This window comes from Rhinolophus sinicus, linkage group LG12, assembly GCF_036562045.2.
Source record: "Rhinolophus sinicus isolate RSC01 linkage group LG12, ASM3656204v1, whole genome shotgun sequence".
NCBI lineage: Eukaryota > Metazoa > Chordata > Mammalia > Chiroptera > Rhinolophidae > Rhinolophus > Rhinolophus sinicus.
Window position 1 is genome coordinate 39,107,286 of NC_133761.1, and position 27,244 is coordinate 39,134,529.

General features: G+C 32.0%; 1 protein-coding gene across 8 annotated transcripts in view; it reads left to right on the forward strand.

The window, feature by feature from the left end:
* The window catches only part of TRIQK (triple QxxK/R motif containing), a 102,182-nt gene extending 75,175 nt beyond the window's left edge, over nt 1-27,007 (forward strand). For all 8 annotated transcript variants that reach the window (XM_019717493.2, XM_074316288.1, XM_074316290.1 and 5 more), the window contains 2 exons: nt 16,399-16,484; nt 21,539-27,007. In XM_019717493.2, the coding sequence (XP_019573052.1) occupies nt 16,399-16,484; nt 21,539-21,652 (200 nt within the window). In that variant the 3' untranslated portion in view covers nt 21,653-27,007. The remainder of the gene's footprint in view (nt 1-16,398; nt 16,485-21,538) is intronic.
* Nucleotides 27,008-27,244: the final 237 nt, after the last annotated feature.

A 27,244-nucleotide genomic window follows, 5' to 3' on the forward strand; every position in this document is an offset into this window, starting at 1 on the left:
CCAGGCAGCGGGAAGGGGAGACAAGGCCCCTTCCCAAATCTTTTTAAGGCAGCTAATCGGGCGTCTCCATGGGGTTCCGCTTGGCTTGAGTTGTCCCCCCCGTGGGGAATCTTACTCGTCATTGGCCACAAACCCTCTTTTGGAGACTAGATAGAGAGAAATATACAGTCCCAGAGATGCACAGTCTCACAGACTATTCTTTCCTTAAGGAAAGACACGGGGCGGGGGGCAGTCTGCTAGGCTGCTATGTGACAACATAACTGTATTGGAATACCCTCCCTACTCACCTAATCTGGCCCCCAATGACTTCTTTCTTTACCTGAATATAGAGGAAATATTGAAAGGAAGACATTGTGATGACATTCAGGTGTCAAGGGTAATATGTTGACAGCTCTGATGGCCATTCCAGAAAGAGTTCCAAAATTGCTTTGAAGGGTAGACTAGGTATTAGCGTTGGTGCATAGCTTCCCAAGGGGAGTAGTTCAAAGGTGACTGTAGTGATATTCAGCAACAAGGTATATAGCACTTTTTCTAGGGTGAGTTCGCGAACTTAATTGTCAGACCTCACACACCCTTTGTTTAAACTACTTTGTTTATATTGGTCTTAGATGCTCTATCATTTTTCTTAAAATAGTAAGCAGTATCTTTAACTGACTTGAAAACTTATTGAAATATGCTGTTGTTTAATAATCCTGAAGTTAGTATTTTATCTTCCCTGTGATACTTTTTGTTGTTTACCTTTGGTTTTATCTACCCCAAAGAGTACATTATACATGCTAGCAGCAACTTCAAAAAATAAAAATAAAAAAAATTGTTGAATTTTTCTTTTTGCTAAGTGCAAACTAAACATTGATACACTTTCTAATATCTTCTACTTAACTACATTTCCCTGAATATATAAGTTGTTGCTTGGTTAACATTTTCAATATAATTTTCTGGGAAATTAATTTATATATCATGAGCAGCTTGTTGGTTTATCTTTTTAGCAAACCATAACATGGTCCTTGTTTCTTAGTACTTAATGTAGATGGTGTATCCTTTGCAATGTATGATTAATGCCAAGTTCTGTTCAATCATTGAAAAAGTATCACTGGTTGGAGTTGCCTCTATAACATCGTTTTAAATAGTTTGCATGAGATTTTCATTTTAAAGATTAATTTATCAGCTTCCTCTCTTCTGCCCAGATGTTTTAAAATAATTTTGTGAAAAGTACTTTTTGTAAATTTTACTTCTATAGATAACACCTTTTTTTAAAGTAAGTATGTGGCCTCATTTTGCCTGTCTGGCTAAATATAAAGGTATGCTATGCTGGTGATAAGCCACTGGATTTATATTTTCTATTGTGTTTCCTGTTTTGTAATAATTTTGTCTTTATCAACTTGATTACATTTTCATATTTTTTGCCTGTGACCATGCCGTTTGTGATTTTATTCATCTTGGAACTATCAAAACGGAGACCATTTTTTTACTGACATAGCTACTGAGCTTGCTATAGGGTTCCGTAAGAAAGAACACTGACCCTTGCGTTTGTAATGAGTTTTCTACAGTTATTTGTAGTTTTTAATGTAGTAACTAAAAATTGTGTTCATATGGCAGTTGGAAAATTACATGATACGCCAAATTGTGTTGTCCTTTTATATGTAATATTGGTAACATGAGAAAAGTAAGATTTCAAATAGTGTTTTGTTTTTTGAGGAAGGAAGGAGGGATTTGGAGCAGTTAATGAGAAATTACTCTAAAAATGTTGAAGGAAATATAAAAATCTTTAGTATTGATTAGAAAATTTTAATTTTGTCAGTACTTTTGGCATGCTGTAAATAATTCATCTTTTAGTAATTCCTTTCAGCAATTAAATTTAGATTGCAAATTTTTCTTTTCAAATATTTTGACTCTTATCTCTTTGCTTTTCTATTGTATCTTAATTGGTGTGGTTTATATAAATGGACAATAAATTGCATATCTTTGTTACAGAGATCAGACAGTGAATAGAACTTGGGTTCATCCCTGACAGAATTAAGATCGAATGTATCTGCAAGATTAAAGCACTGAATTTACTTTTTTTCTAATTAAAGACAGTTAAAGATTTCCAGTCACAAATAAAAGACAATGAATTGAGGAATAAGTGTAGAAGCAAGTCCATTTGCAGGTGAAAAGATTTGTCTTTGAAGCAGAACCAGCTGTATTTTCATTGAAAGAATAACAGTTTAGGAAGCTTTTCTACATGTGTTTGCTGGATAGCATAATGTACTCATAAGCAGCTTATGCGGTATTCAGAAAATAACAGTGTATTAATTTTTAAAGCAGCAAAGGCAGAAGAAGAGCAGTACTGCCACATGATGATAATGAATGTAACTAGTATAAAGTCCACTGTTAAGAAAGAAAAAAACAGTGAGCTTCTGAAAAATGAACATTTATAAAACAGTACCCAGATATTCACATGATAATAAGCTAAGGTAGTAATATCAACAAAGGGCAAAGATACAGTTTTGTTTCTGGGCAAAGCTGAAGAATCAAAAAGCAAAAGCCAAAAGCAGTTAAGTAATCTATTATTTTATTAAATTAAAGAAACTCTCAGTAAAACCATAGTTAAAACTGACTATTGCATTAAATATGAAATAATTCATGACATAACATAAGATTTTTATGTTGTATTAAATAGAGCATACAAATTATCCTTTCCTAAATTAATGTGATATGAGGAATAGTAAATGATAATATTAAGGTACTTATGATCTTTATTAAATATGTTTTTATATCTACTTGTTTTTTACAGAAACAGTACCCACGCTAAAGTTAAATATATTAATTATACTGAATAAGAAAGGAAACTTTAACATAGATAATATCTACTTATTAGAAATTATAACTGAAAATAGCTTTTTAAAGTATTCCGTTTAAAAAGCAGATACACAGATTGCAGAGTATGTATAAATAAAAATTATGAATATGTGTGGTATCTTTTGTATCAAAAATGCAAGCACAATTTGAACATTCTTTTGTATCAGTATTTTCTTTTTAGTTTTGATTTTGCTTTTAGTTGGTACTCAATCCCTGTTTAAGACTTGAAGCAGGAAATTCTGTTGATTATTGAGTTTTCAAGTATATATTTTCAATCTATGTTTCACAGGAAAAATCAGAGACAGACTAGTTTGATTTGTTAAAGTTGCTTGAATTGAGAACTAGACATATATTATTACGTGAATCTTAGTAGACTTCTGAAATTGGAAGAAACTTGATGATCTCTTTGGGCATAAGAATAATTAAAATGAACCCAAGAAAAGTATCCATTACAGTTTGCTCTTGGTTTTGTAAGAATGTGAGCCAGAACTGGAAACAAGCATGATTCCATAGTGAACAAGAAATAGAAACTTGCAACTATCTTCTCTTATCTCCTGGAATTGATAAAAAACCAATTAATCTTCCTTTTTCCCCTTTTCTTCCACCTCCCCCCTCCCTCATTTTCATGCTCTTTCAATTTGGATTTCTGTCCTTTATCATGAAAATAAACCTGAAGGGTATCTAAGAAGATCCACAACAACCACTCAGGTGTTTCCTAACCAAGCCTGGGACTGCTGTTCTCTTAAGTCTAGTATCTTTTTTTTGAGATGAAGAATGTGTTAAGTAACTTTATTGTGGCAAACATTTCTCAATATATATATGCATCAAATGATCACATTGTACACCTTAAACTTATGTAATGTTATATGTCAAATACATGTCAATAAAGCTAGAAATAAATGATATTGGGGCAATTGGCTAGCTATTTTTGTATATAATTATAAATCTTGTTTCCTACTTCCTTCCTTACCCTGTAGTGTATAGCAGATAGATCAAAAATTTTAAATGAAAAATGCATACAATTAAATAGACCAGATGAAAACATGAGATAATTTGTGTGTACACACTTGGACAGAAAACCTTTCTAACATGAAAAAAAAAATCTGCAACTGAAATACAAAACAGTGGTAATTTGATTATATAAGTCTTAAAAATTTCTGCATTTAAGTCTAGTATCTTGATTGTACTTCCTTTCCTTCCTTCCTTTCTTCCTTCCTACCCTACTTCTTTCTTCCCTCTCCTCTCTTCCCCTCCCCTGTTCTCTTTTCTTTCCTTTTCCCTTTCCTTTTCCTTTTCCCTTTCCTATTGTGATCCAGCCTAAAGGAAGGGGAAGAAATACTTCCAAAACTTTGATAATGCTGATTTTAAAGAGAAGTTTGTTGTGTAGAAAAAAGTCATTACACTCTAGGAGTGAGCAAAGAAATATATAGATTGAGATTATCATTGTCAATTTTCTAACAGGCCATAGTAGTTGTAATTTATGACCTGCCTCCTCCAATATTCATGTTAGATCTTGTCTCTATCAAGCATCTTGGTTTTATTGTTTTGTTTTGTTTAATTTTTTTATTTGGGAATATTGGGGAACAGTGTGTTTTTCCAGGACCCATCAGCTCCATCTCAAGTTGTTGTTTTCAATCTAGTTGTGGAGGGCGCACCTCACTGGCTCATGTGGGAATCGAACCGGTGACCTTGGTATTAGAAGCACTGCGCTCTAACCACTGAGCCAACGGGCTGCCCCGCATCTTGTTTTTTTATGAAGCTTTTGCCTTTAGTGAGTAACCCAACTCTTTATTCCTGAAGGTCCTAGGTGATTCTTCTAGTTATAAATTTATATAGAAATTTTATTAAATATTAACCTTGGTCATTGTAATACATGGGATTATTCCAGGAGTTTCTTCACATCTTTCTGTGTTCCTTTTTGCCTTCACTACATATGTATTAACAAACTGTTTTATCCTTGATAACCAGCAATTATCCCAGCCAGTACTGTGATTCCCCATTTTGCCTGTTTACTGATAGGCATGAAGAATCCAAACTGACTAGGTGGTAGGCTCAGCTTTTGATTTAGGAAAACTAATAGTATATATATTTTTTTAGGTTACCTCTCTTTCTGGGTAAAGTGCACAACAAAATATACTGCTCAAACTTTGGCCAGTGGAAGGATTTTCTTACAGATTTTGTTTTGGGTCATCTTTAAGGTTAGCAGTTTAATTCTAGCCGCTTTCAAGCATATTATAAAGAGCAAACAATATTTTAAACTACTAAAATGGTTAATTTTATAGTTAGTTGTATTAGATAACCCTAATTATGTGTGGTATCTCAGGCCAGATGGTCTCTGAGTCTCATGACCAGGTAGTCAGTCTCTGTCAGCTTGGTAGCAACCCAGAAGTTGTTTCTTAGCAGCTGTTACCTGCTGAAGGATGTATGGCAGTGTTCCAAAACCCTAGAGACTGCCACTCCTTTTTTGTTGGGACCTGCTAAAGTCTTGTTTCTATGTCTCAGTTAGCTAAAAGCACTTTAGGCCCCATTGACTCTGGCATGTCATAGCTATAAGAGAGAGAAAATTGCGCAGAAATCTACTGGAGAAGCTTTTACTGTCCCTTTCCCTACTCAATACTAGAAGTTTTTCAGGTTCTCTATATATATAAAATATGTATGTAGATTTAAAAAAATAATAACAAGAGCAACTATCATCCAGGTTAAATATTGGATGTATACTAGTACCTTAGAAGCCTCTTTATGACCCTACCCAATATGATACTCTATGCCTGTGAAAGATAACCACCATCTTGATTTTTTATTAATACTGTTTATTAATTTTCTACCTAGATATGTATCGAGCAATATATTATTTAGTTTTAAAATTACATAAATGAAATCATGCTGTGTATATTATGTAACTTGCTCCTATTGAACGTCGTGTTTTAGAGTTTTATTTTTCTATGCTTTATAACATTTCGTTTTTGTATATACTAATAGTTCTCTATTTATCCTCCTGATTTTGACAATTGGCTCATTCTTAGTTCTTATTTTCTCTGAATCCTATTATGAGCATTCTGTGAACATTTTTAGACATATCTGTTCTTTGGTTGACATGTATAAAAGTTTCTCTATCATGTATACCTAGTAGAAGAATGTTGGATCTTACATACGGATATGTTTAATTATCAAGTAATACCAGTTTTTAAAGAAGTTGTACCTATGCGATAGTATATAGAATGTCAAGTATAGGAAGTTGACTTTTCATTCGTGGACACAACCTCGACATGCTCTAAATCATTTGACTTCCATGAATCAGATTTATGTGCAAGTCTCTGTATTTTAACTGTGTTCTTTCATCTCCCTCCTATGCATATATCTGAATGAGGCATCTCAGGCAGTTCTCATGTCTTCTCTAAGTCTTATATCATTTTATGGTCATTGGGATATATTGTTGGGTGGAGAGGCAGTTAAAGTCTTTCAGGATCAGATTGTAGCACTGAAATTGAGAGTTTATCTAGTTCTTGAGCAGGGCTATAAGTAAACTGCTATTCCTTACAGTAAAAGAAGATAGTTTCTTGTGGTGACTGTGATCAGAACTTAGAAAAATGCATTGACTAGATTAATTAGCTAGTTGTAACCATGTGCAAAAGACTTTCATAATTTAGTATGGTATCTTCCGTAAGAAAATTCTGTACCATATGTTTCAACTTATTAGTACTTAGTTGGTTTCCAAGATCAACGAGCCACAGTCAGAAAATAAATACGTCTGTGAAAATAATCAGTGTAACTGTGTATTTAGTTTTTTTATGATATAATCAATCTCTGAAACCTCCAAAAATGTGCATTCCCAGGAGAAGCGTTACTACTTCATTCTTACTTTCAAAATAGCCCTTAAACATCACATATCAGGAAACCAAGCTGAAGACCCTGCCGATTCCCAAGGTTATCGTTTGGACCCATGTACTCAAAAATTGACAAGTGAAATGTGACGTCTGTTCTGGACTACTGAGTCTGCTATCAAGAATTGAACTTTTTAAAATTTTATTTTATTGCTTATTAAGCTCTCTTTCTGACTTCAGTGACATTTTGGCCCTCCAGGAGTTAGTGTTTTCTGTCTTTGACCTTTGATATGCCCAGTAATTGGAATTGCTCCTGCCAGATAGCCACATGACTTTCTTCCTAATTTATTCAACTATCTGGCTAAGTGACATCATGATAATGTCAAGGGACATTATCAAGGACGCCTTTTCTGACCACTCTATCTGAAGCAATCTCCCCTTTATTTGTGTCCTGTGGTACAGTTGGTAACTGTATTTTTCTTTTTAGTGCTTTTCATCACCTAGCAAGTTGAATTTTTTTGTTTGTTCATTACCTGTCTTTTTGCAAGTTTCAAGATAACAGGCACTTGGTCTTTTTGCTCACACTATTGTATTTTCAGCACCTTGAACACTGGTTGTTACATAGTAAGTGCTCAATAAATAATTTTAACGAACAAATGAAAGAATTATTTAAGAAAATAGGGTATAAAATTTCTTATGACCATAAGTGAACATTATCTATTATGCACAAGGTTAACTAAGAAAACTTATAATCAGTGACATGTCTAATATTACAGTATTTCTAATACTATTCTCAGAGATTCTATCAACTGTCTGCTAACCATGAAAAATAATGGCTCGTGAAATTAAGAGCTTGGATGCTGGTAAAAATAGTAAACAGATATATTAGTTTATAAACTATTGTATTTTTCTTATTTTCCATTGGAGAATAATTAATATTTTGTTACCTGCTACCCAAAATAACGTTACTTCAGAGATCACACATTCTACTTAACAACTACCATGTTTCCCCGAAAATAAGAACTAGCCAGACAATTCAGTTCTAATGCGTCTTTTGGAGCAAAAATTAATATAAGACCCAGTCTTATTTTACTATAATAAAAGACCATGCCTTATAATATAATATAATATATAATGTAATATAATATAATATAATGCCGGGTCTTATTTTACTATAATATAAGACTGGGTCTACATAATATAATATAATATAATATAATATAATATAATATAATATAATATGAATATAAACATAAATATAATACTGGGTCTTATATTAATTTTTGCTCCAAAAGACGCATTAGAGCTGATTGTCTGGCTAGGTCTTATTTTCGGGGAAACACGGTATGTACATATACATATAGCAGTTTGGTACTCAGTTGCTGATATTTGTTCAAACAGCAATTTTATGATGTAAATGTCCTGTGTGAAAATGGAAGTTCTAGTATTTTTAAATTTTGAAATGCCCAGCTTTCAGCATTAGATCCATTAATTTGAAAAAAAAAAAAAAAATCGCCAAACTCTATTATGGAATAAATAGCAAAGTTCACACATCCTAAGTATACTTTTTTCCCTTATGTAAGTTTTCATAAATCCAGGCATTCACATAAAAGTAAATATGTTTTATTGTTCCAGTTCCCAAGAATGATCTTGAGTTTAGTTGTAAAAGGGAAAGATTTATAATGAATAATTCACATTAACAGAAACACACTATTTATTAGGAATCTCAGATTGATTTGAAGGAATTTTAACTCTAATGTCATGAATTTTAGAGAAATTTTCAATATGGGTAGGCAATCTTAATAATGCAGTCATCTAAATACATTTTCATTATTAAGAACTATACATATTGGACAATAGAATTTATATCCTTACTAGATGACAAATGTGGTTTCCTATATTATGGAATTTTCTACTAAATATTAATTTTGCAACTTCATCTTAAACATAAAAAATAGTATTTTGTTACTATAAATGTATCTCAGAAGTTTAAATTATAATTTGTAGTTATTTTAGAGAAAAATCAAAGAGAATGCTACAGCTGTTTTGATGGAGGTAATTGAGATCAGGAATTAAGAATTACATTTGCCATAATTTATTATTTGTTTCTGTACTTTTTGGTTTCACAGTATCAAAAATTCTATTACTACAAACATATAACTAAAAATAATAATGTAACTTTTTAATAGTACAGATAAATCAATTTTAGAATAATCTGAACTGAGTACGAAACTAGAAAGAATAGTAGTGAATTTTATTCCAGAAATGAACCATAGGTATTATCTAAAGACAACTTGAAGTTTTTATCATGAATATAAAATTTCAGTAACCAAAGTATAATCCTTTGAACTATGCATGTACCTTCCACTTTTTATTGCAAAACTATTAAACTATAATAAGAACATGCATAAAACAAGGATACCAGTTTCTTGCCTGGCATTTTTAAGGAAAACACACTTGTGCTACAATAGTATATTCACTTGTGTACTTCTTTGTTTGTAGACATTTAAATGCCTGAATTATTAAAAGTCCACTCTACAGCTATAACTTTCCCAACCTATAACGCATGTCTAAGTTCAAAAACAAGCACAGCAAAGTCATAAAATATAAACAACTAGTAAAACTAGCACTACAAAACAATGTTCTGCTTTTTTCCATTATATTAGAATATGAAATACATTGGATTACATTTTTTAAATAATATAGAATATGTTTAAAATTAGGAAATTGAATAAAATATTGATTTGAATTAGACTGAAAAGTTGTGTACATTTTGTAATCACTAGGGCAACTTTAAAACATTCTAAGAGATATGAGGTGTGATCAACTAATACAGTGAATGTTTAAATTTTAAAAATTTATTACAGTAAAAGACATTGCCATTAATCCCCCTCAAAATACTGCCTCTCACTTTGAACACACTCATCCCATCATTCTTGCCACTTTCTGAAGCAGTTCTGGAAGTCCTCTTTGTGAGTGTCTTTAGTTGTATAGTCATGGCTGCCTTGATGTCCTGAATTGATTAAAAACATTTACCTTTCATGGTTGTTTTGACTTTGGAGAAGAGCTAGAAGTCTCATGGTGCCAGATCCAGTGAATGAGGTGGATAAGGACACACCATAACATTTTTATTTGACAGAAATTGCCATACCAGAAGTGATGTGTGACACGAGCCTTACCGTTGGTGATCACAAAATACCGTGAATACTGCTGTCAGTGCCATCCAATGGAAAGACAGGGATCTTCAATATGGGAAGCTGTGCGTTGAACCTTAGTAACAGTATGTGACAAGTTTCAACTTGCTCAGTGTAGGCAGTTGGTGGTGAGCTATGGCTGAGAAAGATGTGTTTTAAAGTGTGCCATAAATCATCCTCCATTCTAACAATTATCTGGGTCACACAAAAATTGTCAAAATGAAATTTCTTAGATATCTGGAAGTTAGCAAAAGTCTTATAACAGTTCATAGAATGTTTATTCAAGAAAGAGAGCTGAATCTCAATAAGAACACCAAGCTTTGTTTTGTTTAACTTGCCTTAATCCCATCTTCCTCTCCTCAGCCTTGCAACTATAGAGTTGTGAAAAACAACTGCGTCTTGCAGCCTGAGATGAAGAAGGCAGAATGGGTTTGGAACTACCCCAACCCCATCCTCAGAGAATTACCACTATTTGACCTATCTGGCAGCCTACTGAAAATCCCTATTCTCAGAACTTGTCTTTATTTGACCCGATTTAGAGCTCACTCTGGTTGAAAAGCCCTTTCGCTGTGGTATTTGACAAAAACAACCAATTGCAAGTGTTTAACATCACCACTACCTGAGTCAGCATTACTAGCTGGGGCCAGCATAAGGCTGACCTAAAACTTTTAAAAACTGGGCAACGAGATGTTTATAAGGTCTTTAAAAATCTCTGACATAAATTCCTGGGAATCATAGAAAGTCATGAGTCTGTGCAGAGCTATGTCCTGCCCAATAAAGACGTGAAAAAGCTATAATCTCTCACTTCTTGCTGACCTTGAGGAACCTAGCTGGAAGTGAAGGCTAAGGCAGAACTATAAACGCCTGTCAGAGCATGGATAATGTACACCAACAAACACACACACACATAGCCCCTCAATGAAGCCAGAAGACTTATTGGTGCAAGGCATGTATGAAAATTCCTGTCTAGTCATTAGATGAAAATTAAGCTAAGTGTCTGCAGATATCAAAGAATACAGACTTTACAGAATTATGGATTAAACAAATAAACAGTAACACCATCAACAAAAAATGAATGAACCACAACAACAAATCCATGGGAGATCTGATTTGCAGTTGCCACATTACATTATTTTAATATGTCCAGTTTTATACAAAAATTATTAAACACCCAATGAATCAGCAACATATGGTCCAAACAGAGAAAAAGAATATAAAGTGTCTCTAAGGAAGCTCAGACATTGGAGTTATTGGATAAAGACTTTAAGTCTGTCATTTAAAATATGTTCAAAAACTAAAGAAAACCATGTCTAAAGAATTGAAGTATAAGAATGATGCCTCACCAAATAGAGAATATTATTATAGCAATGTAAATTATGTATATATAAAAAGAAATAGAAATTTTGGAGTTGAAAGATAAAATAACCAATATAAAAATTTCACTAGAAGGACTCCACAGCAGATTCGAACTGGCAGAAGAATCAGGGAACATGAAGAGAGGTTAAGTGAGATTATCCAGTCTGAGGAACATGAAGAAAAAAGAATGAATGAAGAATGACAAAAAATTAACAGAGACCTGTAGGACATCATCCAGCCTACCAGTCTATCCATAATAATAGTTCCAGGTGATAGGAAAGGGAGAAAATGTCAGAAAGACTATTTGAAAACATAATATCCCCAAATTCCCCTAATTTGATGAAAACCTTTTATTTGTGTATCCAAGAACCTTAACAAATTTGAAGTAAGATAAACTAAAAGAAATCCACACCTGGTCACATCATAGTCAAATTGTTGAAAGGTAAACATAAAGAGTAAATCTTAAAGCAAGATTTAGTAAGCAAGAGGAAAGTAACTCATTGCATATGGCGTGCTGAAAGCAAAAGACTGTCAACCAAGAATCCTATATCCAGCACAACTATCCTACAAAAAAGAGGAGAGATTAAGACATTCTTGGATAAAAACCTGATACTTTGTCGATAGCACACCTGCCTTACAAGCAACACTAAAGGAAGTCCTGCAATCTGAAATGAAAGTACACAAGACAATAATTTTAATCCACAAACTGAAAAAACAAATTAACTCTAGTAAAAGTTATTGTATAGGTGAATATAAAAGAAGTGTATGTGTATTTTTGTGTATAATTTTTTTCTTCTCCTTGCTGATTTATGAGACTCTACTAAAGCAGTACTTAAATGGACATTTATAGCTGTTAATGACAAAGCAATAACCTAACCTTCCATCTAAACAAATTAGAAAAACAAGAACAAATTAAACCCAAAAGAAGCTGATGGAAGAAAATAATAAAGTTAAGGTAGACGTAAACAAAATAGAGAAGAGAAAAATCAACAATATCAAAAGTTTGTTATTTAGAAAGATCAACAAAATTTAATAAATTTTAATTAGACAAAAAAAATACTCAAATTACTAATGTAAGTAATGAAAGACTACATTACTATTGGCCTTACATATATAAAATGGAATGTAAAGGAATAAATACTGTGAACATTTGTATTCTAAAAAATGAGATAATCTAGATAAAACCATATCAAATGCTAGTGATGATGCAAAGCTACCAGAACTCCCATTCATTGCTATTGGGAATGACAAATGATATAATACCTCTGGAAAATGTTTTGGCAGTTTTTTACAAGGTTAAATATATACTTAAGTGAGTAAATATACACGTGAGTGAGCAATCTTACCCTAGATAAATGAAAACTTGTGTTTACATAAAAACCTGTACACCTGTGTTTATAGTAGCTCTTGTCATACTTGCCAAACACTGGACATAACCCAAATGCACTTCAATAAATGAATAGAAAAACAAACTCTGCTACCTTTGTATAATGGAATACTAATCAGCAATAGAAAATAATGAGCTGCTTATACATACAACTTGGATGAAACTTAAAGGATTTGTGCTGAATAAAAGAATCGGGCCGGCCCCGTGGCTCAGGCAGTTAGAGCTCCATGCTCCTAACTCCGAAGGCTGCTGGTTCGATTCCCACATGGGCCAGTGGGCTCTCAACCACAAGGTTGCCAGTTCAATTCCTCAAGTCCCACAAGGGTTCGTGGGCAGCGCCCCCTGCAACTAAAATTGAACATGGCACCTGCCGCTGAGCTCCTGGATGGCTCAGTTGGTTGGAGCGCGTCCTCTCAACCACGAGGTTGCCGGTTCGACTCCCGCAAGGGATGGTGGGCTGCGCCCCCTGCAACTAGCAATGACAACTGGACCTGGAGCCGAGCTGCACCCTCCACAACTAAGACTGAAAGGACAACTTGAAGCTGAACGACACCCTCCACAACTAAGATTGAAAGGACAAAAACTTGACTTGGAAAAAAGTCCTGGAAGTACACACTATTCCCCAATAAAGTCCTGTTCCCCTTCCCCAGTTAAAAAAAAAAAAAAAAATCTATTGTCACATTATTGTTACGTTATTGAAAAAACAAAGCTATAGAAATGAAAGCTAGATCAGTGATTGCCAGCAATTATGGGTGGGAATTGAGGTGGGTGTAGAAGGATAGCATAGGGGAGTTTTTTTGGAATAATAGAGCTGTTCCGTATCCTGATTGTGATAGTAGTTGCATGAATCTTTACATGAATGATAAAATTCATATAACTCTATACCAAAAGGAAAAGAATCAATTTCACTGTTCGATAATTTAAAAATAAAATATAACTCTCTGCATGGTGTCAGATGGGTACTAAACTTATCATGGTGATCACTTCATAATGTATATAAATGTCTAATCTCTATGTTGTACACTTGAAACTAATATAATATTGCATATCAACTATAATTGAAAAATACATTTAAAAAATTAATAACAAAATAGTATTATAGGATTATTTTGGAGGAAGGAAGCATAAATAAGTCAATAAGGAAGCATGGAGATGAGGGGAGTAAAGTTATAGTTACCTAAATTATGTCATGGGAAATGACATGAATGCTGTCATTGCGAATAGATAAACAAGATGACTGAGGCCCCATATTGGCTTCATAGTCTTGAGTTATCCAGATTTTCTCTCTATAAAATGTAATGAGTAATTGCTAAAGAGCTACTTAGGTTATTGCATTATTGATATAACCAAAATTGGACCCAATTGTATTAAAAAAACCATCTACATGTAATAGCTAGATGATATAAATATGTTTTCTAAGTGTAAGTACTCAGAAGGCAGGGGTTTCTGCATTTTATGTATTTTTTTTACAATCGTGAACATAGGTATCTTTTTTGAAGCATCTATATATGCTGTGTGTGTGTGTGTATATATATATATGTATATGTATATGTATATATATATATATATATGAAACCTCTTTGGATATAATGGAAAGATCTGGTTTTAGTTATAAAGAACTTAATAGATGCCCCTGTAAACATTTTCACTGAGTAGACTGAAACCATGTTTTGCAATACTTTTGGATATCATAGTCAACAAGAAGAATGCTAAATTAATGACACATTCACTATTTGGAGAATTACTAGGTGTATAGTAATTTTTAAAACTGTCTACTTACTATAAATACAGTTTCAAATGTTCATAACAACTTTAATATAAATCCAGAGTATTCTTCTCTAAGATTATAAGAATTGAATTGAAATAGAACACATTATTTAACCAATGATTATATGGCAAGTAAAATAGAGTGATGAATTCTCACTTTAACGTTGATTTTTTGAGGTATATTACAATTTGTTTTATGATAGACACATCATTCAGAATATTGCATATGTGTATGAAAAGCATATGGTGTAAGATAATCTTTTTTCATTTTACCCGATTGCACCCAGAGATTATTATAGGGCAATAAGATAAAACAAGAATGACTTCTTGGACTCAAATCTATAACCTTTAAATTTATTTGTAGATTCTCATTAGAAACTTACTTTGTAACCCTGAGTGTAAGCATTTGATATGTCACCACGATCATTGCTCTGAACTGTTTACATCAGCAGGAATAAATGACATGAATAGTCTGACTATTGAGATGTGAAATCAGAGTGAATACTTCTCAAGGTTTTTTCAGCAAAATTAAATGTTGCTAATTTAAAATGGGTCAGAGTAATACTTCTCTGTATTTTGCTAATTCCATAATTTAAATTTAGATTGTTTGATACACATTTTTTACAATCGGTTCATTTCTGGGTCATTAGACCTCTGTCATCAAATTACATTTAGTAAGCTTCTGCATGCTCATAGATCCAGAATGACTGCTATACAATAGAGCTTAAGAAAATAGCATATACTCTTTTAAAAAATTGCTTCTTCAGCTAAAGGTTTATGTGTCTAATGAACAGAACTATAGCATTTCTTCATTACTCCCATCCATTTGACTCACTTCTTTCTGCCATTTCTAATTTTAAAAACCTATATGGAATTGTAAACATACTTTTGAATCATTAGCAGACATATATTACAAGAAATGTATTACACATTGAATTTTGATGGTATATTTTAGTTTAGATCAACTACTTTCAAATTTATTTCAGTGTGAGGAAGACATGGAAATTAAGGTAGAAGTTATGTTAATTACATAAGGGATATAAAGGGGTAAGTTTTGGAAAGAAACTGATCACTAAAAGGAAAGGGAGTAAGATGAAAACAGTAAGGCTGCATAACAAAATATAAAGTAGCTGAAGAGATTTTGTGGTCAAATGTTAACTCCCACTCAGAATGGCATATTATACTATTTGAGACTCATTTGTCCCAATTCTTATTTAAGAGTGTGTTTAACAAAAAGATATGTTATTCTGGTCAATGCTTTTGTTGTTAAATCTATTTTCTCCACAGGCAGTGTAATAGCTCTTTTATTACTCAATGGAATCTGGAGATGGTACACAAAAAAGGAAATTTGATGACACTAACTCAGTTTTATTCATTTTTGACTGAAATATGGTAAAAAAGGTTGAAACTAATATCTAAATGTAGCTTAGCTATCCTATATCTTTTATCTAGCCATGTTTGTTCTGCCTTCTGTTAAGAGCAAACAAAAGTTAAATACATATTTTATCTAAATAATTCAGTGACTAAAAGTTAATTATTTACAGATCCTTCTTTAGTTTCTTACTTGAAGAAAACTTGAGGATATTTCTCAAATTGATTATTTGAATACTTAATATATCCATAATAAAATCAATTTAGAATGAGCTTTTATTCTTCAATTACGAAAACAAAGTTAACTTTACCTATTAATGGGATCTTATATATGCTCATTTATTTACACATTTGTTTCCAAATGCTTCTAAAAGTTTTACTCTCTGTACTTTCAACATCTTATTCTCTAAAATAAGTTTTATCTTTTTTTGGTATTCACTGCACAGCATTTCAAATATGTCTGTCAAATCTTATTTCTGAAAAAGTAACAGAGGAGGAAAAATTGACATTAGGGTGACAAGTTTATGGTTTCCATAACTGGAAACTACTTTGCAACATCATGTCCCAATTTTACTCCTTTTAAACATTCTTTGACATTGCAGATAAGTGTTAAACTTGAATTATATATAAGCATAGCTCATTGTCTGAAATTATTTCTTTCTAGGTAAACAGGATTATAAAAAAACGAAACCTATTTTACGAGCAACCAAATTAAAAGCAGAAGCAAAGAAAACAGCAATAGGCATAAAGGTACCTATATTTGATAACTTTAAATTTTGATATATGCATGCCATTTTATTTTCTAAAACTGGATTACATAAATGTTGAATTCTAAATGTTTTATGACATTTCAAAATCTAGGTTGAATGCCAGAATCGAAGGTTTTTATAAAGAATGTACTTAATGAGAAACATCCTTCCTATCCTGAGATTTTACCAGGTCTTAAAATAAAACGCAATGTCACTGTAAGAACCAAGTTATACTTAAAGTTGCAATTTATTTTTTCTCTAGCTAGTATATATACTTTTCTGTGATTTATGTGGCTTGAATCAAAAATTCTCCTTTTCAATAAATTTCATTTGATGGTTGTTTAAATTTTAGCTGTAATTATATATACTTAGATCATTAATATATATGAATTTACTCTTTGTATTATTATTGTTGTCAGTACTCTCTATGATGAAATTCTAATGATGTCCTCAAGCTTGTTCTTTTAGAAAATCAGTGTTTTAACTGCTTAAAAGGGATAAATGCAACTGAGAATGATGTTAGCCAATATTAATCCAATGTGCTAGTACAATGAAATTCAAGAAAATTACATCTATGTTATTACCCATGTCAATTCTTTGCCAAGAATTTAGAGTCAAATTAAACTATAAATAGAAAAATTAATTTGGTGGTTCTACTGTCAAATGTATAAAATTAAAGTGACTAGTACTTATGTTTTATTTAAATATTAAAACGTTTAAAGGAGATTTTGATTTTTATCTGGCAGATGAAAAACCAATTTTTCTAAGTTATAGCTTACAGCAAATGCCAAGGTATTACTCCCAAGCTGTAACAGCTGTTGAACTGCCAGATGATATATTTGGTTGTCTTCCAGAATTTGCTATTATGATCATGAAACACTGCCTTGTTTTTACTCCTGATTGCTGATTTTGATCAAGCATTGACCTGTGATGCAGTATGTTTTCACAACACAATCTCCTCAGTTAGTGCTATGTATCATTTTTTAATGAAAAAAGGTAAATTGCCTTTTTGTTTAAAAGAGTGATGATTAATCTTTTGAAGTTTTTTTCTAATTTCTATGAAATTTCATTCATCTTTAAAATTATTTCCATGACATGACCTTTCTAAAAGCCGTGCTTAATTTCTTTTTGTTTTTCAGTGATATGACTATTGTCTCTTGTAATGAGAGCATTGTTCGTCCTTTTCCACCAAGGCAATGTGACCCATACTTTTATCTTTCACAAAGCGGTGTTTTGTTTTAGATTTTTTTTTTAAAGAAAAATACTGGGTAGCAAGCTCCACTTGTGGCACAATATAATGAACAGCTATAAATTAGAATTTGAGAAATAGTGCAGCCATTTAGCTACAAATATATACCATTTTCTTATACACATCCTCTTTTTTATTTGCTTTTATAATTTTTGTTATTGTTTTAATAAGAGGAAATAACTATGTTCCCAGTGCAAGCTAAGTCCACCTTATAGTGCAGTTATCTGTCTTAAAAAAAAAAAAGGTAGAATTTATTCTTTTATGAGAAAACATTTTTATCTTAGATTTCATTTACAGTGTAAAGTATGTACAAAAGAGTTTCTGACTGACATCCTAACATAACTCCTTTTTAGTAAGTTAGCTATCATGTTGATTTGTAAACTTATGGGGGAAAAAGCCTTAACATTGTTTATTTTGCTCGAAAATTTGTATGAAGAGCCCATTAAAATGATATGAAAGTTTTTAGCATCAGAACCATGGAGGTGTTTTTCATTTCAAAACTGGCGTACTAATTAGTTTGCCTTGTCAAATTTTGATTGCATTGTCATTTTGGCATAAGATTTTAAATAACAAAGTTTCTTTTAGCAATTGCCATTTAATGCTATTTAATTTCCCCAGTGAGTGATTTTATCCATATTGATAATGTCAGAGAAGCACATCTAGGGACTAACGAACATCAAACATGTTTCACTCTTGTCTAGTTGGTACAGAAAGACCATAATATTATATTTTATCACTTTACTACTTATTCTTTAGAATGAATCATAGTTATGCTCTTAAAATAATTTAAATCTACAAAACTATGAGCAACATCATGGAGTAGAAAAATTACAGCAATGACAACACTGTAACAAAATAAAGAGGCCTAGGATCAAATCCCTCTTGCATCTTTTTCTTACCATGATCTACCTGAGTCCACGCTGGCACATGATCTACCTGAGTCCACGCTGGCACATTTGTAAAATGGAGAGTATGCTAGTTACCTCACAGTGTTGTCAGGGGAGTTAAGTAATACAGTGAAAACACTTAACATTGAACCTAGCACACAGAAATCATTTATGAATTGTTAGCTGATTGAAAAAACATTTCTTTGAATTCATTATTACTGGTTTGTATAAATAAGACTTTCCTTGGATGTTTGTCATTAGGCTCAAGATCCCCTACTTCAACTAAGCCTGTGTTATGTCACTGTATTTTATATATTACAAAATGTTCTGTTTTGTTCTGGGGATAGTATTATGGGTATTACTGTTGTAAAATTTCCAAAGTTTTACATAATTTTAATATCATAAATCATAGACCGGAGATACAAAGAATTGTATAATAGGGTCTTTAACCTCCAAGGCTTCTAGCACTTCTTTCTAAATGTTTTTTTAGAAATAGAAAATGTTTTGAGGAAATAGTAATGATGTAGAATAAGATGTGAATATAACTGTCAAAATCTGGAATTAATTTCTATTGAGAAGCTATTTTTATTTCCTGTTTCTTACCAATGTAAACAAAATGTCATAATTTATAATCAAGTAATGAGTGCCACCTGAAACATACCTGCACAACTAATATTTGCTATTTGGTTGCTGTTCAATTAGATTATTTTTCAAGAATTACAAGAACACTAAAAATGTTTTTAGGATGAAAATACCCATGTTTCTCAGTATTTAGAAGGGAAAGGATAATCTGCATTTGTTAATTAGTTAATTAGTTTATTTAAAACGTTTAGCTAAAAGGTATAATCATAATAGAACAATAAGGATCAAAAACTTAATTTCTCTGTTACATAAATTAGATAATTCAAGTGTCAGCTACATCCTGCTAACAACCACATAGGATGAGCCAGCAGGAAACATTATTTTTGTTCTTTTTTGTTATTTCTGATCTAAAACTAAAAATGATCAGGGAGCAGAAGTCATAAATGCTTACAGTTATGGTTTGTGTCACCAGCATCCTGAAAGTAGTGTTTTCAAATTTCATCGTTGTTGTAACCTTCCAAACATGCAGTTCATACAATGCTTATCTTTTCAATAGAATAAGGACATTTTGAAAAAAATGATTTGCTATACCTCCCCATCCAGTATTTTTTAAGCCTCCACACCATATATTGAATAGACTTAATTGAATTAATGGATCCTTTGAAGTTGTATTCTGTGAATATTCTCTGCTTCCTACACTTAATGCCCTTTTTCAAGCATCTGTATATTCTGAAACTCTACGGTGAAGATGATAGAGTTCTTTGAAAGGATAAGAAGGTTGAAAAGCACCAGTTAGAGATTATTATCAATGAGATGAGAATCATAATCTCCAATCAGGAGTAAAAACTTTATTGTTGAGTTAAGCTTGTGTGAATGGTGACTGCTGTTGAACAGTTTTGTTGTCCACTACAGAACAGATGGATTTTGCAGTTGTGTGTCACTTGTTTATTACATCCTCTTAAAATTGGTAGCTGTGTAACCAGATGGGTCTGGGAGCACAGCTGTGGAAATAAGAAAATAAATGAAACCTGTCTGATACTACCATGCCCTCTTCGGATGCCAAAGTGTTCCAACTGCAACAAAGAAAAATTCACTTTCATTTGACGCTATATTGATATATTAGGTTGAAAAAAATCAAATCTTACAAAAATAGTTGACACTTTGAGTCTTTCAACTCTATGGTTTTATTAATATGTATTTTCATAGTTTGGAAATCTAAATAAATGTAATTATGAAGCTAATCTGTATAATGTATCCGTTTGTAATTTCAGCATTCAGGTGAAAATTTCATGTTGATTATAAACCATATTCATTCTAATGTTTTTAAAGTTTATTGGCATATGTGGAATTATTGATTTTACATTCTTATGAAATGTAAAATGCACTCATGTAAATGCAAATAAATTGCTTCCTAATAAAATAATTCCAAGAAGGGGTGTGATACACTAGTGAAAGTTAGAAGGGAATATTAGGCCGTTTAGGATGCTGAACTGGCACTATTTGCTCTTTTTTCTATTTAGCCAAATGATATATTAATATGAAGGAAGTTCCTTAATGGTGTGTATATATATTTTAAAAGTTTATAGACTTTTTTAGAGATAATACAAATTTTATCATTGTAAATGTAGTAAATTTTTGTCTATTATTTCAGCACAATTAATTAATAATTCACATTAAATCACCAAAGAAAATACCAAGGACCATCCTTCACAGTTGTGATAAATTACACTGTATCATGCATGCTTATGAGCTCAGAGTACTCAGTTTTGTTTCACCACGTTATAAACTATAAAATTTAGAATTTAAAAAGTATTTTCAACAAAATAATATTTAATAAAGATATTTACAGAGATATAATCTAGAAACTGGTTATAATTGTTTCTTCCCATTAGAAAAGAAATGATAACTTTAAAAACGTCTATGTTCAAATGCTATAATAATGAATTTATTGAAACAAAAAATAAAGTCAAACATAACCAAATGGAGAACAGATAAACTTTGTAGTCCCAGACCACATTGCTTGCCCCCAGCCTTTTGATATCCAAACTATAAAAGTATATTAAAAGTATGAATATTAATTTTACTATTAGGAAACACAAATAAATGAAATAAAAATAATAGAAATGACTCACCCACTGATGTACTTGACATTGCCATGGATATTGTCAAGTATGAAATAAGTTTCCTAATAGCAAAGAGTATTTAAAAGAATGTAATTATTAGGTTCAAATTATTCATTGTGGACTGTGGAATTATATGCTTATTTTATCTGATGAAACTGATAATCTTAACCAGTTTCATTTCATCAATTTCAAGTTTTTTTTTTTTTTTCCTCAGGAAGTTGGCCTTGTACTTGCAGCTATATTGGCCCTCCTACTGGCTTTCTATGCTTTCTTTTATCTCAGATTGACCACAGATGTTGACCCTGATCTGGAACCAGATGAAGATTAGCTGAGCAGCAATCAATTCATGATAAGGAAATAATTTTATAAAAGCACCTCCTGGGACCAATACTTTCTGAAGTACTAAAACTACAACATCTTGAATTCTTTCTGCTGGTACTTTCAGTCTGCAGGAATGTCTTTTTAAATAGTTGCATAGCATATCAAGAAAACAACCTTACCTAGCAATGTAGTATAATGTATGCTACTAGATACTTTTATAAATCTATCTATTTTGACAGGCAACCTATTCCTGGTGCATTTACATAAAACGGAAAACAGATCCTAAATTCTTCGGCTGGTTTAGCTAATTTATGTGTGTAACTTCATCACGTACAGATTACTAAGTCTATTTTTGTTCCACATATATCAGTAGTAAAAGTATATATCCTTATTTCCAGAAACATACTCAAATCACACTGAGAGCCTAAGAAAGAAGAAAAAGTCATGGGAAATTTTTCATTTTACAAGGAAGTCCTGCTTTCTTTCCAGATGTATTTTCTATCATTAGAGAGAATATCTGCACATACATGTACAGTAATCTTTTTCCTTCTTTGCCAACTGTTCAGTGCACATGTGCTCCATCAGAAATGGCACCTGGGTGACAGAAGCTCAAAGTCACATATGTCTCTAAAATAGAGTTCCTTTCCTCTTGGGCTGCTGAAACTGGTGTAAATAGAAAGTTCAGTTGATCTTGATTTTAATTAACTTATTGTATTAATATAAACTTGGAATCTATTTTAATTATAGTATTCTGGCTGCTTACAGTATCAGTTTGCTGCTCCTTTTTGGGAGATACGTATCAACCTGTCATTTAATTGTGCAGTCTTTTTCATACAAGAGTAATAGCAAAAGGCCTACCTGCTTAGTAATTTTCATGGGTTGTCTCCTAAAGCTGAACAATACAAAGTTGTTTTGCAAAATTACACTTTGTCTCTTTAGAGATAATCTGTTAGAACTCTTCATGAAAAATAAATAATAGAAGAAAATATATATTTCATATTACTTGCATATGCAGTTTTCTGTTTACATATTTTTTTCAAGATGTTTTGAATTTGTTGCAACATAATGATAAATATATTCAATATTTTTACTGATAATGGAATTTTTTTATATTTTTAGAGCACATGAATACATAAAGTTTAGAAAATGGGAAAATATGTGTCCACAACAGAGTTGTTAGCTGCTACCTTAGATAGAGATTTATAAAAAGTGAATAGTTTGAAACATGTGCACAGTGTTCCATAGTATATACATTGTATTTATGAAGAATACATAAAATGTTAAGATTGTTTTCATACTTGCCAAGAGAAAAAAGCTTTGATAAATACCCTGGATATTCTCTGAGACTTTTGCAAATAGTTGAATGTGACTGTGTAGTATTATATTCTGCAAAATTTTTTCAAGTAGCATATTTTATCTCATCAGTGTGGAAACAGCCAAAAGTTCCAATATTCTCACAAATCATTTATGTCAAACATTTGAGGGCAAAATTTAGACTATTATTTACTGGATTTTTCTCCTTGAAATCACAGACTCAAGAGACAGACTAACAGTTCTTACACACTCATGACAGCAGACCAATCCAAGTGTCATTTTAAAGAAAGGTTACAGCATTTAATGCCATGTGGTATATCTGTTTGTAAAGTGGGTAGCAAGGGAATATCCAAGCTGGCATTTTGGATGTGATAGGCCTTTTATTTTCCTGAGTGATGTGCCACATGTCAAGAAATGCTGTTTTCCCCAGTCGTACGGCAGAATTTACAGTATTTAAAATAGGTGAATATACTCTTGGAAATGTTTAAATATTCATTAACCTGAAAATAACTTTACTATCTTCTTCTATTCTTAAGGTATTTTTTGGGGGGGAAAAAGTGTTGTTGTTGTTGTTGTTGTTGTTTTTTAATTATGATATAGTTAATATACAAGATTATATTAGTTTCAGGTATACAACAGTTAGTCAACAAAAACTGTTACTTCTGATAGTAATAAATATTAGTCTAAACATAGTAAATTATAGGCAAGTTTCATCACCTAGTTTTATCAATACCCTTAGTCTATGGCTAGTCCATTTCTATGTCTGATTGACTTCTGATGGCTCCACGCAACCGTAAATCCCAAAAGCTAAACTCTGATTTTAATAAATAGCAGGTAAAGTAAGACAATGTATGTTTATATAACACATTTTTCATGAAGTGCACATTTTTCATGCTCACAATAACTGGGAAGCAGCCAATCCTCTGCAGAGCAATCCCAGATTGAGTCTAGTTTCAATCTTTGAAGACAGAGAGGTGATATCCAGCCTGCAGTTTCAGGGGACCACACTTTTGAATAGTAAGTGGTGTTTGGCATAAATCTGACACTGACACCAGACACAAATACTAAGCATGGGTTTTTCCCCCTCCAATAATTGCTTTGAGTAATTCAGAAGACAAAAACGAAAAATTATAATGACTTTTCAGAATGTTAGAATCTATTGCATAACATATTTTGCAGAATAAATTTCAACTAATTCTGCAGATTTAACATATAGCCTATGTGAATGAAGCTTGAAGGGTTGCTGGTTCTTACTTTGCAGGCAAAATAAAAATATATAAAATTCATTTGTAAGGAGATGTTATAAAAATATAACCTCATTTAGAATTTCTTTCAGACAAAATAAACAAAAAGTCTATCTTAGTACCAGCATAGGATTTGTTATTGTTTTAAGGTGGCAAAACACAAGATTTTCTGTCTTTTAAATTTTTCATAAAGATGGAAGGAATACTCCCACCCTAGCCAATGCTTGCAAGATACTGAGAATATGTTATTTATTTCTGTAATTCCAATAATATAATGATCTGCACATATATAATAAATTCATGTTAAAATTTAAGTTAATATTTTTAGTCCTCTCAGGCTTTTGCACAGCTTTTACATGTAGTAGATTATCAAAATTATTTGCATTTAATAAATAAAACTTAAACATCACAATATTCATCAACTCAACATTGAGCATTTATGGTCATTGGTTGTATTGGGACATATATATGTTTCATCCTGGTTTTCTTTAAGATCAAGACAACTGGCATTACATTTACTGTAATGATCCATTGCTCTTTTCTAGGAAACCAAATATGCTATTTTTATCTTAGTATTGTTAAAAATCATACGCAATGTTTATAACAGTATACATCTTCATTCCCAATTTTAAAAACTAAATTTTAATTATAATGTTTGTATGTAAATACTAAAGCACTGTATTTTCCAAATTCTAAAATTTATAGTCAATGATAATTCAATAGAGCAAATTATGCTTGACATGCTTCAGAAATAAGCTTCCATAAATTAAACTGAAATTTTAGATTTTGGTGTATTTCATCCATAACAAGGTTGCTGAGCCAGAGACTATCTAAAATAAGATTTTTTTTTCCTCTTTACCAACAATTAGGTTTCTTTACACTTACCTAAGGCTTCTCTGGGGAAATTCCTACAGCTTCTCCCTTAGCAGGACTGCCTTCTTTTATGAGAATTGCTCCAGTGTAGCCTGTATAGAATGGTGTTTGCTAGATTTTGTTCCATTGACACTCAGTGCAACCCCCATTAAAAATCTATAGCAGATGAATTCAGTACCTATAGAAACATTGAAACTATTTTGTATGGGCCCTAGCTGTACAGGCACATTAGAGGGAACCTGGAGAGTCACTTAAAGAACTATACCAGTGTGGAAATAGCCATAGTGAGTCAGTAAATTTATTCAAAACAATTGAACTGCTGCTAAACAATTTTTTTTTTTTTTTTTTTTTTTTTTATCACCAGCAACAGACATGAGATCCTTATTTCAAGGAAAATAAGATGCTTTAAATGCCAGAAGATTTTTTGATGACAATACCTCCCCCTATTCTTCATTTTAAAAAACAACAACCAAATTGGTGGGGAGGCAGCCAAAATTTGAGGTACCAATGCCTCTCAAACAGATGTCACACCATTATTTTTTAGCTCGTTTGGATGAATAAACATGTTAAACTGTGAAGTATTACATTTTAGATTTTTTTTCATTAAAAAAAAGAGACAATCTGTTTACTGTCCTAATTGAGACAACAATCCTGTGGTTGCCAGTTTTAGCAGTCATGACAATAAACTGTAAATATTTGGACCAACCAAGTAAATGGTGACTATAAAGGCTATAGCATGTGTAAAGTTCTGTTTTCACAGGCACCCATAATAGGATGGCATTTTTTTTTCCTGACTTCTTCAAATACAATTGTTTGTGTAAATCTGAAGTTTCAGGGTAAGCCTAAACAAATTTATTTCAATATCTATTTTCATTCTAGTTTATCATTCTTTTTAGTATTCAATTGTCCATCTGCTTGTAACAAATTGCTTTTGCAGTTGCTCTATTGAATGTAACAAGGTAGGTCTTCATTGGACTGCCTACTCTGTACATCCTAGGATAACACAGAATTCAGAGGGATTTTTTTTTTTGCTTTCATATTTATAAAGTAAATTTAAAAGTCTCTTAAATGTAAGCAATTCATTTTTTAAGAGGGCTTTATAAACAATGGTAAGATATAATTCTTGCAGTAATGGCCATGAGAAGCAGGTCATAATCTTAGCCTTTATTAGGATGCTTTACATAAAATAACACTGTGGGAGAAGTTGGTAAACCAAAGGGATATAATCCAGACATAAAAATTGTTACTCGAGTTTTCAGACATTTGTAATCCAGATAGGGAGGCCCTTCTAGGCATCTTGTTTGTTGCTCTTGCTCCCCTTCTCTTACTCCTCACCGTCTCTCTTATTAATCTGCCTAAATTCTAAATTCTACGTAACCTCTAACATTCCCTTTTTCAGTGTGTTAGGAACCTCACTTTGACTTTTTCATACTTAATTATGTACTTACTATAATAACTGCCTCTCTCTTTTACTTATTAATAGAATCATCATTGATCCTCACCTATTTTTTTCCACTGTCTCTTTTTACCTGCTTTCTTTTTTAACCGATCACTAACCACATGCATTACGCAAAACTACAGAGACTAGTATAATGAACCTCAGTTTACCCATCACCTAGTTTCAACAATTACTAATATATTGCCACTCATGTATTTTCCCTATTTTTTGTAACCTGAGCTATTTTAAAGCAAACTTCAGATATGGTAACATTTTACATATAAATATCACAGCATACATCTCTGACAAGAACTTTGGTGTTTTGTTTATTTGTTGGGTTTTTTTCCCTTGCCTTACTAAGAAGCTATTATTACAGGTAATAGAATTAAAGTTATTCCTTAATGTAATTTAATACCCAGGCTATATTCAAAAGTCCCTAATTATCTCCAAGATGTCTATCTATAATAGGTTTTGAATAAAGATCTGTACTGTATTTAGTTGTATGTCTCTTGCATTTCTTTTGTTCTATTAACAAACTTATTTTTTATTTCATGCCATTGATTTGTTGAAGAAACTAACTTATTTGTTCTTTTGAATGTCCAGCATTCTAGATTTGGCGTTTTTCATCATGTTATTCATTTTAGTCCTCTACTTTCCCTATTTTCTGTGAACTAGGAATTACATTTTAGGGTAGATTAGATCCAGACAGTTTTGTTGTTATTTGTTTTTA